Genomic DNA, 15,013 nt, shown 5'->3' on the forward strand with positions numbered 1-15,013 from the left:
TCACCTCTTTAATTTACGAGGCATAGTAGCAAAAAAGCAAAATACAGAAACCTGCTGATTTTTCTGTGCACCCATCAATCATCAACGCATTCATCTATTTCAACAGCTGAACTGGCAATAGAGACCATGACTTGTCTGCTGTTAAAAAAGCTTCCAGGAAGACAAATAAAACAATGCAAAAAGCTAAGCAGATTTAGTTATTTTATAGCTACATCCTGTTTTTCTAAGTTCCATACAGTTGCTGAAGTGCTTCGGTGTGCCTGTAAGTGTGTCAGAGAACACACACGCATAACAGGGGAGATACGCCTGTCTCCTGTCGCTGGAACTATAGATATCCATGTTTTAAGGAAACAACACTGCTTTTGAATACTGCCATTGCAATCTTTCACAGTAGCCCACCATGTATTCAGCTATCAACACCTTTAAAAGGTTCAAATAGCTGTTTTCAATTACTGTTTTCTGCAGAAAATTGCTGGCAGCCTTTTGTAATTTGCAGCTCTTTAGGATAAGGTAGCAAAAGCAGAAAGAGGTGGAGTCATTCTAAGGGTTAGACAGTTGAAATCTCAAACAGCGGGAACAAGGATCAGGTAGCTGAAACCAGTTCTGGGACAAATTCAGAATGTTCTCACCACAGGGGTGGCACCTAAGCCATGGAGTGACACTGCTTTCCCTACTGTACAGAGTGTTCGCATTGTTCAGCTATGTTTCCCCATCTGAAAGGGACTCATTTGCAATGTATAGTGCTAAGAAAATCCTCGTTCAATGTGTTGCATTTTTCTCAGTCATCCCCTTCACTGTTTTAGGGTACCACAACGTTACCGTCCAATACACGTGCCTGAGACTAGACAGATTTGGATTCACCAGAGCTGCACCTGTTGGGTGTTTTTCCCTCTATTTAAAGCATATTAATTTGCATCAGTTGTAGGGCACATCAACAAAATCATAAGCTGGATAGCGAGAATGTGTTTCTTCTTTCAGCTCCATCCTTCCCTCCCACCAGTCGTTACTGGACTGCCAGACTCCTCTGAGTAACCCTGTTGTAAGCCAACAAATATTAGCGATGGCTGCACCGTACCCAAGAGTGAAACTGCAGTGCAGTGCAGAGCTTGAGAAAGTAGCGCAGAACCCATGTTCAATAAATGGCATTTCTCCTACTAAGGATTAGTTTTCAAAAATTTTGTACAAACTCTACCCAAATGGTAGTTATTAGGCTGTGGTTACATCCTGGGAAGCGCAGGGGTGTCTCACACCTGCCTTTGCGGTGCTGCTCCTGTGCTCAGGTCCTGGGGAACTCCTGGTCATCTGTGGCTGAGTGGGCTCCAGAAGCCAGGGCAGGATCTGATCTGGATGCATTTAAAACTCTGACGTAAGAGAGATCTGTTCAAACATTGGCCCTTAATAATAATCCTGGAAGAGCAGCAACCAAACAAGTCTCCTTTTTATGTTCTCCTTTCATTACTAGGTAAAAAGAAGAAGAATAGTTCAAAGCCTGAAGAGCGAGCTGAACATCACAAGCCAACCGGCCTCTTCCACCAGCTGTAAGGGCACACGGTCAAAGGACACCAGCACTCCTGCCCCATGCTTTTGATTTACAGCTCTGGGCATTTCAGACAGCACTCAAAATCAGTTAGAAAAGCAAACTAGATTTTACACCAATTACAATGTAAACCTTGGGCAAACAGGGAAAAGAAGAAATCCAGCTAATGCATTTTCCTGTGACGTAACACAGTATCGCCACGACAACAGTCAGGTTAGCATGCTAAGAACAATACTAGAGCACCAAAGACATTTTTACAGGGAATTTCACATCAGAATAGAAAGCCACATACAAGTGTCCTTTCATTTTTTACGTATAGCTGATGCTGACAAAACACATCCTATGTAATCCTCACATTAGGAAATCTGATGAGGTGTTTTGATTTTCTCCTACCGCACACTTGACTTACAGATAGGTTGGAGATTAAGTTTTCGATACAGCGTTCAAAATCCTACATCAATTGTGACCTGAAGTCTCATCAGTTTGCAACAGGATGTAGAATATTAAGTCCCATTTTCAAGCGATTTAGGTATTAATCTAAACAATTTAACATCTCTTGAAAATCTTAATCTGTTTTAGGTCATGTACCAAAAGCCTAAGATTAGCTAGCATCGCAATACACACTAGTAACTGAAAAATAACAGGCATCGTAATCTTTCAAAATGCAAACATTTTGCACTTACCGAAATCTAAAGGCTTATAAAATACAAAATGGCCAAGTAAAAAAATATGTGATTACTAAAGCCTCAATCCTTTCTTTTAGTGATGATATTTACTTACTTCATTATAACGTAGTTGTTTAAATTTGTCTGGTTAAGATTAGACAGCTTTCTAAAGATAGATGTTTTTTCCACACTCTTCTCCAAGTGGGACACTTTTCAAGGCATCAGATTAAAATAGAAAACCAATGAATGGGATAAATAAAACACACTTGTTTTGGTTTTTTCTATTGTCCACTACCAACACATTTTCACACCCATGCTTCTACCTTGAGAATTTTTTTTAAAAATTGCTATAATTCCACACACAATCCCTAAATAAGATCCAAAATCTTAGCTGAAATAATTTAACTTTTATGAGCAGCTTTGTTGGTATACTGACAGAAGATGAGGCAACCAAAATACATCCTTTAAGATGGGCCTCTTTCAATCTCCCTGGAAGATGCTGCTAGGCATAGTGCCACAAGGATTGTTTTAATTACCTAATACTTGAGCTAACAAACAACTCGAGATGTTTAAGAAAAAGCCACAAGATCTACTGATCCAACCCCAACCATCAGCGTGCATATCTGTTTACTGAAGGACAGCTTTATATAAAGGTTTTGTTCGTTTGAACTATATGGAATGTTTCCATTTGTCTTATTCTGTTAGACTTATTTGATGAATGCTGAATTTCTTTAAAGGTCTTCCAGTTAGACTGATGAGTAGACTATTTGTTCTCAAACTGCGTTCTAACAGATAGTGCTGTAAGTAGGGCAGAATAACAGTGCATATGTGTACGTAAATAGAGAAAATGATTGCTTTGAGTGTAAAACTAACTCAGCTTCAAGTAGAATCTTATCTTTGTATCATTAGATAAACACTTGCTAACTTGGAACAAAAGTATTGTCTTTTATTTTAAGTTAAGGAATCTTTTTCAAGGAGCAGAAAACTTTATTACCCACTTTCACAGAAGGAAGAGACATCTTTCTGACAGAAGAACATCATGAAAATGCCTCTCTGCTGTGCAGCTTGGAGTCTTAGGGCACTACTGCTCATGTACAGGAGCTTGATTTTCCTAATAGCTGGCCTGGGTAGGCAAGCATAAACAACATGAATTATTGGAAAGTAACTTCTGTTCAGTTGGATAATGACAATTTAGTTGATGTCACCCTTTCCTCTTGCACAGAATTGCTCTGCTCTGCTGAGCAAGCCCAATTAAATCTTTGAAACCCAGAAGTACAAGCTTGTTGTGATGAGCTTATTTATAATGAATCATCCTAAATTCAAGTGCAGTATCATGAACCAGACCGAGTTGTTGTCTTATATTGATGATACCAGAATCTTAAATGCTATTTCCAAGCAAGTTATCTTCTTTTGGGATCTCAAATGGGATTTTTCTTGAAGGAAAAGGGGCTAACTCAGAGCATTCTACGCAGTTACTGCTTGACACCTAACCACTTCTCCAAAATACCCACTCTCATTACTTGAGATACAAAGCTGCAATGATTTTCATTTAACACGACACGTTTCAGGCCAAGCATTGTCAGGACAAAGGGTGAATCAGCAGTCATTACTGGTATAGCAAGCACAGTTTGTTGTTATGGTGTCCTTTCCAGCCAGACACATAGTGCCCATCCCCAGCTTGCAGAGGATTACTGGTGGCTAAGAGCCATTTTGCCGAGGTAAAGATTAATGTCGTGAGACCTTCAGAGCTATGGTCAAAACCAGTACATACTGGGAAGTAGAAAAAGATGGATTGGCAGATGCTTAGTTTCAGGGAAAACAGACAATCCTCTCTGGGTTTGTTGGGATCAGGTCTCATTCCCCTTTGCACAATATTATTCCATCTGGAAGGTGGGATACCAAGACACAGCGCATCGGGTACATCTCATATCTGGTTTTGTGTTTGGTTTTGCACTTACTAATGAAGTCACCACTTCATGTTGAATCACCCAGTCATGTTTGCCTCGTTTTTCCTGGAACCTCATCTTTTTAGAGATGGGCGAGTTTAGTTTCCATTTGTAAATCAACCTTCAGTAGACAGAAAAAATGGCAACAATGAACTACACAGCAACATGTAGCCCACTTTTTCCATGGTTTAATTTTTTAACAGGTTTGTGAAGAATTATTTACATATAATACTACAGAAGAACAATTATAGCTGTTCCTTCATTATCATTCGACAAGTTTGAGTGACTATTGATATTAGGAAATATTCAAGAACAAGCTCTGCAGAACCCATGTATTGTTGAAATGGTGCCCCTCCAGATAGTTCTCATATTTATTTCACAAGCTGTTTTTTGTCAGTTATTCCGAGTTGTGATTAAATCCACACAGATTTACTGCATCTTACAATTTTCTCTTTGCTCATCTCGCTCAGGTAGTCCTTGTTCATTCAGAGAATTTTTGGCTTTGTGCACCATATGACTCTCCCCAGTATTATCAGAGACAGTTTTTGTGGACTGCTTATACAGGCAAAGTGGTGACCTTGAAGTAGATTTCATTGGTGAAAAAGCTGTTACTGCTTGGGACTGCTGTGCATCGTTTACCTGTAACACAAACAAAAATGTCCTGTTTCACTGGTAATGGAAAACCATATTAGCTTTCTGTAGTGGGGCAAAAGACTTAATGCAAAAGACTAAATATTGGGAATTTGCAAAAAACCATATACATAGATACTGAAAACAGAAAAAAGTATTTTGAAGACATTTATCACTTTGACTATTCAATACAGTGAGGCTTGATATCAATCATTTTGGTGTGGTGCAAGATGGAATATCTGCTACACAGCCGGCAAGCTATTTGCTAGGTGCAAAAAAAAAAAATAAAGCTAAACCAGGAACAGTCTACTCTATTTGTTCACTAAGGTACCAAGTATTGCGCACTAAAATCTGTATTTCATTTTTTCCTGTACGTATTCTGCAAACGTAAGACATAGCTGTCACTTTTTTTGCTGACATCTGGACAAACCACTGCTTTCACATTTTAACTGATGTGCAGTCAAAGCACGCAGTTTAAATTCTACATTAAATTCACAGAGAAAAGTGAATAAATTTGCACATGAAAATGACAGGGCACATTTTAAACACCTTAAGAAGTTTCAACTGTTTGAAACTGGGTGCCTGAAATGAAGTACATATAAGTACCTGTCAAAGAAGCGGAAACGAGGCTTATTTCACTGCTAAAATAAGACATACCATTTACTGTATTAATATAAAGCATGAAACAACATGTGTTGATGGTTTCAACAAACAATGAAACAATATTATGAGCAAATCCTCCAGAAACTCCCAGGTGTACATCATCTCGAAATAAAACAAATATATATCCAGCAATGTCCAAGAGACAAGGCCACAAATTCCTAGAACTGATGACTTCTGCACATTTACACTCGGGGTGGGGGGTAGGGTGGGGAGAACAACCTGAAACCTTAATTTCTCCTATACAGATGAAGGTAAGGAGTAGCCTGTCCTTAATACCTTGACAACACAAGCTTAGGCAAAGAGGAGGAAAAATTGGGAAAGCCCTCCCCAAGCTAAAAACAGTTTCTTATGATTACTTGTCATTTGCTATAACCTTGACCATAGTCAGTGAGAACCATGCTGGCAGGTGATTACTGTGCAACTGTCTGCGGGCAAGGCTTCCTATGTTTTTTGCACTACTGAGTTTCTTTACAAGCAACACCCTCCATTTGCTTCTAAACTTACAGGAAAACATACATAAAAGAGTGTAAATAAATTTTATTGGCATCACTTAATGGAACAGTAATAAAACACAGACCTCCAGGCAAGGCCTGTAAGAAGCAGCAAGTTTTGGCAAGTAGGGTAATTAACCCTTGAAACAACATACACTAATTCAGTGGATTCGCTCTCACTTCACGATACAGATTTCCTGTTGCTATAGCTTTAAACAAACTACGGCTCTGATCTGACTCACCTTCCTGTGGAGCTTTCTGGCCTCAAAACCTATACATTCACTGAGCTATGTGGCTCTTGCCTTTAACTTACTTGTGGTATCTTGCCAACATACTTGACTTGCTAACAGAAAATAACTGCATTAAACAAACAAACAAACAAGTTGTACTCTTGCTTTATGGCTTCACTTTTGGCTGTGCAGGAAACTCCACCAATTGCCAAGAGAAGGCTTTTGTGTAACTTGGCAAACTGGAGCAATTCTTATCTACTAGCATATTTCTATGTAGCCCTCAGGTAAAGAAGTATCAATATATAATAACTATTCTCCTATTGCTCAGCTTGAGATAAAAAGGTTAAAAACTTGGGAGATTTCAGACAACAAAAGGTTTATTTCTGTCCTAAAGCTGGAACATTTTTCTATAATCTGCACAGCATTTGCATCAGCTTAGAAAGAACGCCTTATTCTGATGTACTGTGAAATATTCAGCAGCGTGTCGTATTACTGAAAACATTTGCAAAGTTAACAAACTGCAGTTACTACACTTTCTTTAATAAAAATCAGCTTTCAAAACCTAACTTGGTAGTATTTATTAGTTTAGATAGCCTTAAAATCTGGTCAGCACTAACATTAAAGTCTCGTTTCTTTACTGTTTACATGTTTAACAGCCTCTCAAATATCTGTAGTTACTGTACAGCGTTTCAAATCTGCAATTCCAAGAAAAGTTGTAAGCAGAAAACTTTAAGCCTCAACTCAGACTCCCAGAGTTTAATTCTTTTGCTGTTTGCTTTTTCTGAAACTTAAGAGACCACAGTATAAGGAATATCTGCTCTTTAATATCCACTACAAGAAACTGATAATACAGCTGTATTTAATTTACATTTCTCAATGGGTTTCCCTATGAAGTCGCAAATTATATCACATGACCAATATGCAGGCTGCTAGCATGGTCAAGACCTCTGTCATGTTTTACTGGTGCAGTATTTATGGTCTTATCTTCACTGTATTGCTGAGAAATGTAAAGACTGATGATATGTCCTCAAACATACGTGGCAAGACTGATACATCTAGTGAATGCATTAGTTTACCCCATGGCTTTCATACCCAGATACTTTTTTTAGCTACCTTTTGTAGTTTGCTGCCACCAGGTGTCGAACAGGAGTGTTCACCAAGATTATGTGGTACGCATTTTCGTTCATCTTGCGTAGGCAAAGGCAGTTTCTCATTCGGGGAAGCCGGATGGGGACTGCTTCTTAGATTCAGAGCGGTTCTACGTAAAATGTAAGGACTAACCTTTCCAGTGGGGATATCAGCAAACCCTGAAAAATAAGCAGCTTCTATTAAAAACAGCTAAATTATGCTGTCTCAAACAGATCTTCTCTTTCTTCACAACAGGGATAAAAATAGCTGATTAAAAAATATATAATTTGTTCTATTGAATAAAATGGATGAAAAAGATTGCTGAACAGATCTTGTGTATTCCAGAATTCATGCGCCAAACCTGGAAGTTGTAGACAAGGTACAACAGTAATTCTGTAGCAATGTTTTTTACACAAGTGTTTGATCTTTACAGATACATTATCACCTGTCAAATAATTTCAGTCTGAAAATGTGCTGGTTTTACTATAATTCAATCAGAACATGATACCGTGACACCATATTTCATGTTTTTCTCTGCACAGAACTACAGTGTAATAGATTGTCTATTATCTCTCTACTTAGCCTAGTTACTGAGACATTAACTGGCACATATGTCCTCAGAACAGGTGTTTCCAGAAAAATAATAATACTGTTAAGAAAATGAAATGCAAGTAACTTCGCAATCCTGACTTCTGGGAGTGACTGCCAAAGCCGAGGCGATTCAGTGTATCTATCTTGTCCTTCAGTGATTGCAATCGCATGTATTATAAAGGGGTACTTAACAGGTCGTTGAATGTACAACACATTTTTCAGGTTCTGATTTGCACTGTCTCCTCGGTTACTTTCTGCTACCACATACCCTTGCATGGAATATCAGGCTACCTAATCTCATCGCATTCACAGTAGAATGAAACTGAACTCTCATTAAGATGGTAATATATTTCTGCTATGGGCAAGAGAGTTTCAACTCAGGGAATTTTAATCCATTTAATGTATTGCCAATTAATACACTTTTAATCACTGCTTCTGGTATTGAAAGAAATAAAAGCACACAAATAAGCAAACACTTGGGGAAAACACCTCTGCTTGCCTCCAGACACATCTCCTCCCCAGTTACTGGTCTCTAGTCACCTCGCTGCATGCTACAGCTTTAGTGAGGTGATGGGAGCACAACTGATGGGGGTCAGATCCTGCTCCGTAACACAATTGCTCAGGCACGGAGGAATCAACTGGCTGTAGTCCCTCTGGGATCATACCTCGTCCTCACCCCCCCTTCGGCCTCCACCCCAGCTCAGGCTACCACCACCCCCCTCAGCCTTGTCCTCCTCGGTATGATACTTGGCTTCAGCATTACTTCTGTCCCTCTAGCCCCAGCACTGTTTTTCCTTCACCTTTCACTACCCTTTCTTACTCACATTTTCACAGAGACACAGCAAACACCTCTGACTGGTTCCATTTTGGCACATGGTTTTGTCCTTTGAAGCAGCTGGTCCCAACCACGTCTGGCACCGGGCAGCCCTGACATCCTTCCTCAGAGTCCCCCTGCAGCCCTCACCACCGCCCACGTGCCAGTCAAACCCCACACAGCTATTAGCTGCCTCTTTCAGCTCGTAAGGAGTCCTACCGAAAGAACTGTGGGGCTGTGGAGGGAGCAAACATGACTCCGTCACAAAACAGTACTCTAGCGCTCCAGTCTTGTTGCCTTTAAGATTAGATTCATTCCACATCCATTCTCCTGTAAGTTTCAGTGAATAGGTCAAATAATGCTTTTAAGAAGACTGCCTCTAGTTATTGTCAGCAAAACTTTGTTGCCATTACATATCGTATGCTTAGCCTCTAACACATGCATTACCATGAACCACAAAATCGTGGCTGCCAAAAGCATCTAACTCTTAGCAGAACGGTAGTTATTCAACCAACATAAATGTGCAATGCTGGTCTAATGCCACAGCTCCACAAACGCTAACTTGGCAGATCTTCCATTGACTACTTTCACCTTCCATTGTCACAAAAAACGTTTGGACAGTCACCTACTCACCCAGAGTAAAACTAATGCAGCAAAACAAAAGAGAAAACCACAAACCTGCTAGGCTTAGGGAATGTTTGCCTTCATAAAATGCTATAAATACCTTTTTTCACTACTTCTGGAAGCCCATCTGCCTCGTTGTCTGTGTTCTCCTGATCCAGCAGATTTCGACAGAGACCATCTTTCCTTTTTTTTTTAGATGAAGTCTCTGGCACAGGGGATCTTGGTTCTCCATTATCATTCCTTTTGTCTTCATATCTGTGCCTTTTACTTGAAAGCTTAGTAATACCTTCATCTGACCTCAGCTCTTCCACAGATTGATTGCTCACTGTTAATGAGTTAACAGAATTCAGCAAAGGAGTGCTGACAGCATCACTTGTCAGCCGTTTCAGCTGAGCATTCAGCAAATTGACTTGTGTTTTTAGCATCTCATTTTCTTCCTCTAGTTTATAATATTTAACAATTAGAGAGCAGTATTTCTCCAAGTTCTCATTTGCTTCTCTGGTTTTCACTTCCATAGATTCCTGTAATTCTTCCAGTTTAAACTTACTTTCTTCTCTAATGGTATTTGCATCAGCACCTTTCAGCAAAGCAAAACAGCATTATTCATATAACTGACAAAATGCATATATAAGAATTTATAATGCAATGGTCACACATCTTTAATTATACGTGTTCTGTAACCATGCAACTATTAAAAAAGTGGCAGTATTTATAACAAAATCAGTAATGTGTTAGACATAATAACATATTTGCTAAAACAAACATGCAAAATTTGAAAAAAATCATTGCCCAGTGGACGGGCAAACATTTTTCCTGTCATTTTGTAACTTCCGAACACTCAAGTTTGTATCCCTAACTTACTTCAAGTATCATTTACAATACAGTGCATCTCATGGAGTGAGCCAAAATATAAAGTATGAAGCATAATCAGAGGAGAAGGCTTGCTGGAAAATGAGAAAAGAACTTGTACACAAATTTTAGTTATTAATAAAAACACTCCCCTTCTCCCTTGAGACACTTTAACCACAAAATTGTAATATTTAAGACATAAATTCATAATCCAGTTGCCTCTGATACTTCAAGAGAAAGAGGATTAACTAGATTTTGAAAACATTTGACACATTTGCAGTTGTACTTTTTTATACTCAGCCAAGAACCGTGTTCTGTCTTAGAGCTGCATATGCAAATGGAAATTTTGGGGAAAAATAGTTTTACAAACAAATACACTGCTAAGAAAGCATTAAGATTGAATCTAGATCCAGTTACCTTCCTTCTTATGCTCAGACATAGTTAGATTTTTCTTCTTTAATAGTTCATCACGTTCAGCTAGTTGTTTCTGCAACATTTCCTTTTCCTGTTCCATCTGCTTAGAGGATTTCATCCACAGCTGCACTTGACTGTGGGCAAATTCATTTTCTTTCTTCAGTTGAACTATGATGTTAGTATTATCAGCCTACAAAATAAGAAATGTAGTTATTGCACCAGAAACATAATTCTTCCACTTAAACATTACAGTGTCAAATAGAAGCTTAACTGTTACACTATTTTAGCTGTAGAGAACGGTTGCAATGTATACTTGATTCTGTACAATCTCATTATTGCAGGTCCTTTACTGCAGGAAACATGAAAGTCCTCTTGCTAGATAGGTACATACAGGCAATTAACTCAGCAGAAAACAAGAATTTAAACACCAATAAGGAAGATTTACTGTCTTCTGAACATTCATAATTTGTTAGTATATCTGATTACTGATGTCAGGCCTGGCATCCTACCTATGAGAAAGCTGTATGGACTCCACAGCAGTTGTCCTTTTTTTCCACCTGTTAGCACTTCACTGACATGGCATAAGAAAGTGCTGCTTTTCAGGTAACAGATTTCAAACCAATACTCTAAATTTTAAAGCGCTCTCTCCCAGTCTAGGTCATCTAAGTCTCCTTTATTCTTCTTTTCAACCCTAACACATCTTATTAGCACAGAGGCAAGATAACACAGGTCTGCTTTGCACTCTAAATTCCAGCTCAAAAATGCTACTTTGAGCAGCAGCAGATCATTCCTTTCTATGTACTTCCACTCTCCTGGGCTGCCTGCTCTTCTGGTCTGGTACCATCAACCTGTGTGCAAATACCATGCAGGGAGCACAGCTGGAAGCCTTGTACGCTACATTTACACTATCATGGGTACTATTTTCTGTCACTAGCACATATCCTATAGTACCATATCATTGGACTACTGGTATTAAACAAATTAACACCAGAGTGGGAGGCCCTTTGGAATAAAGAACTGTTGACCAAGATGAACATATTGCAATTCAGTGTTTACTTGCAAGTTAATTGAATTGACTGTGTTCCTTCAAGAGTGCACTCAGAGATATTCATTCCTGAAGTGAGAGTACAGAGTTGGAGCCAGTAATCAATAACAGACAGAAGTTAAACAAACAAACAAAAAAACAACAACCAAAATAAAACCAACAAAGAAACCCCCCCAAAAAAAGTAGATGAGAAAAATTCAAGGGAAATTAATACAGAAATTCAGCTATATGACAGTTAAACTTCACTTGTGCTACTAGAAAGCAAACCAAGCACATTTAGAACTGTTCCCAGCTATCAGTTGTTCACAGTATGTGGAGCTCGTATTCTATCACCACTAAGAACAGTTCTGTCATAATTGTAATGAGAATTCAATATAAAGTGAAATTGATACTCTCAAGAACCACAAGCAACGCATTCAATCCTAATGCTCAAGACAAAACATGGTATTTTTTATCATCAAAGTAATTCACAAACAGAAAACAAGGGCACTGCAAAGTCTCTTTTGAGTGTATTCTAACTACATGGTAACCCAGTTGCAACATTCAGTGTAGACAATAGACAGCTGTGTTTAGTATCAGGTAAACCAACTCTAGGTGATCTCAGTCCTGGCATACCTAGCAGGATTTTTCCAAGGTAGATCTCAACAGTAACAATGTTTCCTCCATGCTCTATATACTCACTCATTAGTGAAACAAAGACTGTATCAAAGTCAAGCCAAACCTCTGGAGCACTGATTCCCAATTTTTACGACACAGTGCCTTGGGTCCCATATAATTGGCAATGCTTAAATAGGTTTTACTTAACCTTAGTTTTTAGGAGTTCTCCTAAGGTTTGATTAGCCTCTTTAAGGGAATTATTTAGTTCTTCTTTATTTGACTTCAAATGCTCAATTTCCATTTTTTGTGAGCTGATAAAGTGCTCCAGTGAATTCATCTTTTCTTGACAGACCTCAATTGCTATTTCATTCTAGAGAAAAAAAAATGTGCCTAATTACTATGATACTAAAGAGGATATTGACTTGTATTTTAAAGATGCATTTAAGAGCATATCACAGCCCATAGGAATTATACAGCAAATTTGCTTGGTATGTTTTGAGGAGTCTAAGACTGAAAGAGCAATTTGTCTCAAGTGTACATTTTGAATACCAGAATCATGCCTCTAAGAATTCTGCCATTAGAATGCCCTTATATTTTACTATAACTTCCTCTTAAATTTACTTTTTAGTCACAAGAATGTAAGTTATTAAGAAATAATTACAGTAAATTGTTTGCCTGTGTCCTACTGCCCTCAAGTACATATTCACTGACAAATATTTCTGCAGAAAAGACAATGGCCCCTTGTATACAGCATGGCTGACAAATGCATTTCCAACAAATTTGTCCTTATATCCTGAAGTGGTTAATCTTTCTTCCTCATTCCTAACAAATGAACCATTTACTGAACTAAAACATGCTGTTGTTTTCCCTTTTTCAAATGTATGGTCCCAGATAAATGATACAAAACTTACTGAGTTCAGAGGCAAATTTACCTTTCACTGCTTGCTATGCAGAAAAAAAAGTAACACTCACCAAGTTCCAAGGTAAATATATAGAGAGTTTGGAAATATTGTTAGCAAAACCAATTTCTCTTGCAATAAAATCAGCAAAATCTTGTAAGATACGTAGAATTTAATCAAAAACTTCCAGCATCATTTTTCCCATTTTCTAGTTTACCTTTTGGTTTGCTTCTGTCAGAGCATCCTGGTGGTCTTTCTCTGCTTGAAGTAGTCTGTCTTTGTATTCTGATATTTCTCTTTTCAGTTCACTTTCTTTTTCTTGTAGTTCTTTCTGGACCATTTCCAAACTCTTAGTCAGTTCATTTTTTTCTGACATAGTTAGATGCAGCTGAATCTGTAAACAGTAATAGCACATTCTTTGGTATTTAGAATTTTCTCAATGGAGAAACAATTGACCCATTAAACTATTTGACTTTACATCTGAAACGTCTTTGAATTTCCAAGAACTTGGTAAATAAGAAGTATTTAACAGTGGCTAAAGACACCATAATCACAAAATGGAACATCTGAACACAAGAGGCAGGACAGAAGACAATGGAGGGTCTTCTAAAAAAAACCAACCAAAAAGCGTTACAATCTGAGGGGTATGCTGAGTGCAAGTTTGCCAACACTTATACCCACCAGCACTGCCAAAATCAAAGCTCAACCCCTCCAAACATTGTTCCCTCTGAGAGTGACTTGACAGGTTAAGGGTCGCTTTCCGCACCCTCTTGAAGATGGCGAAACTTTCTAAGCACTTTCATTTTGACCCACTTTCATAACTGTACGGTTTGAACAGCTGGCCTGTATTTCCATACAGGATTTCTGAAAGCTGCAGAAATCTCTTTTCCCACTCAAAATCCTCAACACCACAACAGAAACAAGACCCTGGTTATAAAATTTTGTAAAAAATGAGTAGGTCAGAAGACCACTTCAGCTGGTTTAAACACATAATACTGCTCACAAATCAGACCCACAGTCATCTAGACAGTTAAAACAGCCTCTAAGAACTAAATACAAACATATTAAAAATAAAGACTTTAAAACTGTTTCTTCCTTGACTTTGTCCAGAAAGAACTTCAACACTACTGAAACACTGAAAGTAGTTTAGTTTTAAAATAAACTTGAGAAATGCTACATTTTTTATCTAACATCCTCAGCCTGATGATTGAATGCCTGCAGTAGAGAGAATTTCTTGGTACTGAAAGATTTCTAGACACCCACCAGGGGCCTTTATGCCAAGAAAACATAGTTTTGATAGAAGGAAGAGAGGGGAAAAAATTATTAACTAAATATTCTATCTCTGAAGAGAACATGACATTTTCGGAAATTTGGAAGCAAAAACCTCCAATAATGTACACTAGTACAGCTCCCTTGAGCAGCCTCCACATGTTTACTATATTTGAGCATCTGGCCCTGAAATACTACACATAGAGTAACTAACTTTGCTCTTTTCTGAATGTTCTTGAATAAGTTGTATTTCTTCAGCAAGCTTGTTTCTTTCTGTAGTAGATTCTTCCTGTAATTTGGAAATCTTCCGTTCAGTATCACTTAGCTTGACTTGCAGCTCAGTACAACTTTCAGTCAGTTCGTTTACCTGAAATTAAATTTTCCAGAATTATTTTTAATACATATGTCATGACCTCCAAAGACTATTCTTACATGCAAAAAACTGGTTTTACGATGGGTTATTTTATTCCCGTATCTAGTCTAACTCCAAGCAAGAGTCACAACAGGCTGATGCTGTTTTTACATGGCAAGTGTCCAATTGTGTCACTTTCTTCTGAGCTCCCAACATACTTATTCTTGATATAAAAACTCACTCACCCAATACTAATTTGTCCTTCCTCT

The 15,013-nt window shown here is 38.2% G+C and overlaps 1 protein-coding gene across 2 annotated transcripts in view; it reads right to left on the reverse strand.

Annotated features, from left to right (window-relative positions):
• Nucleotides 1-4,316: 4,316 nt before the first annotated feature.
• The window catches only part of CENPF (centromere protein F), a 43,882-nt gene continuing 33,185 nt past the window's right edge, over nt 4,317-15,013 (reverse strand). Inside the window, exons 14-20 of one of the 2 annotated variants that reach the window (XM_056357148.1) lie at nt 14,607-14,759; nt 13,341-13,517; nt 12,433-12,594; nt 10,586-10,772; nt 9,420-9,896; nt 7,276-7,469; nt 4,317-4,787 (exon numbers count right to left, since the gene is read on the reverse strand). In XM_056357148.1, coding sequence (XP_056213123.1) covers nt 4,578-4,787; nt 7,276-7,469; nt 9,420-9,896; nt 10,586-10,772; nt 12,433-12,594; nt 13,341-13,517; nt 14,607-14,759 — 1,560 coding nt within the window. In that variant the 3' untranslated portion in view covers nt 4,317-4,577. The remainder of the gene's footprint in view (nt 4,788-7,275; nt 7,470-9,419; nt 9,897-10,585; nt 10,773-12,432; nt 12,595-13,340; nt 13,518-14,606; nt 14,760-15,013) is intronic. The other variant, XM_056357149.1, reaches the window with a different exon arrangement.

Source organism: Falco biarmicus, chromosome 12 (assembly GCF_023638135.1).
Source record: "Falco biarmicus isolate bFalBia1 chromosome 12, bFalBia1.pri, whole genome shotgun sequence".
In the NCBI taxonomy this organism is placed as follows: Eukaryota; Metazoa; Chordata; class Aves; order Falconiformes; family Falconidae; genus Falco; species Falco biarmicus.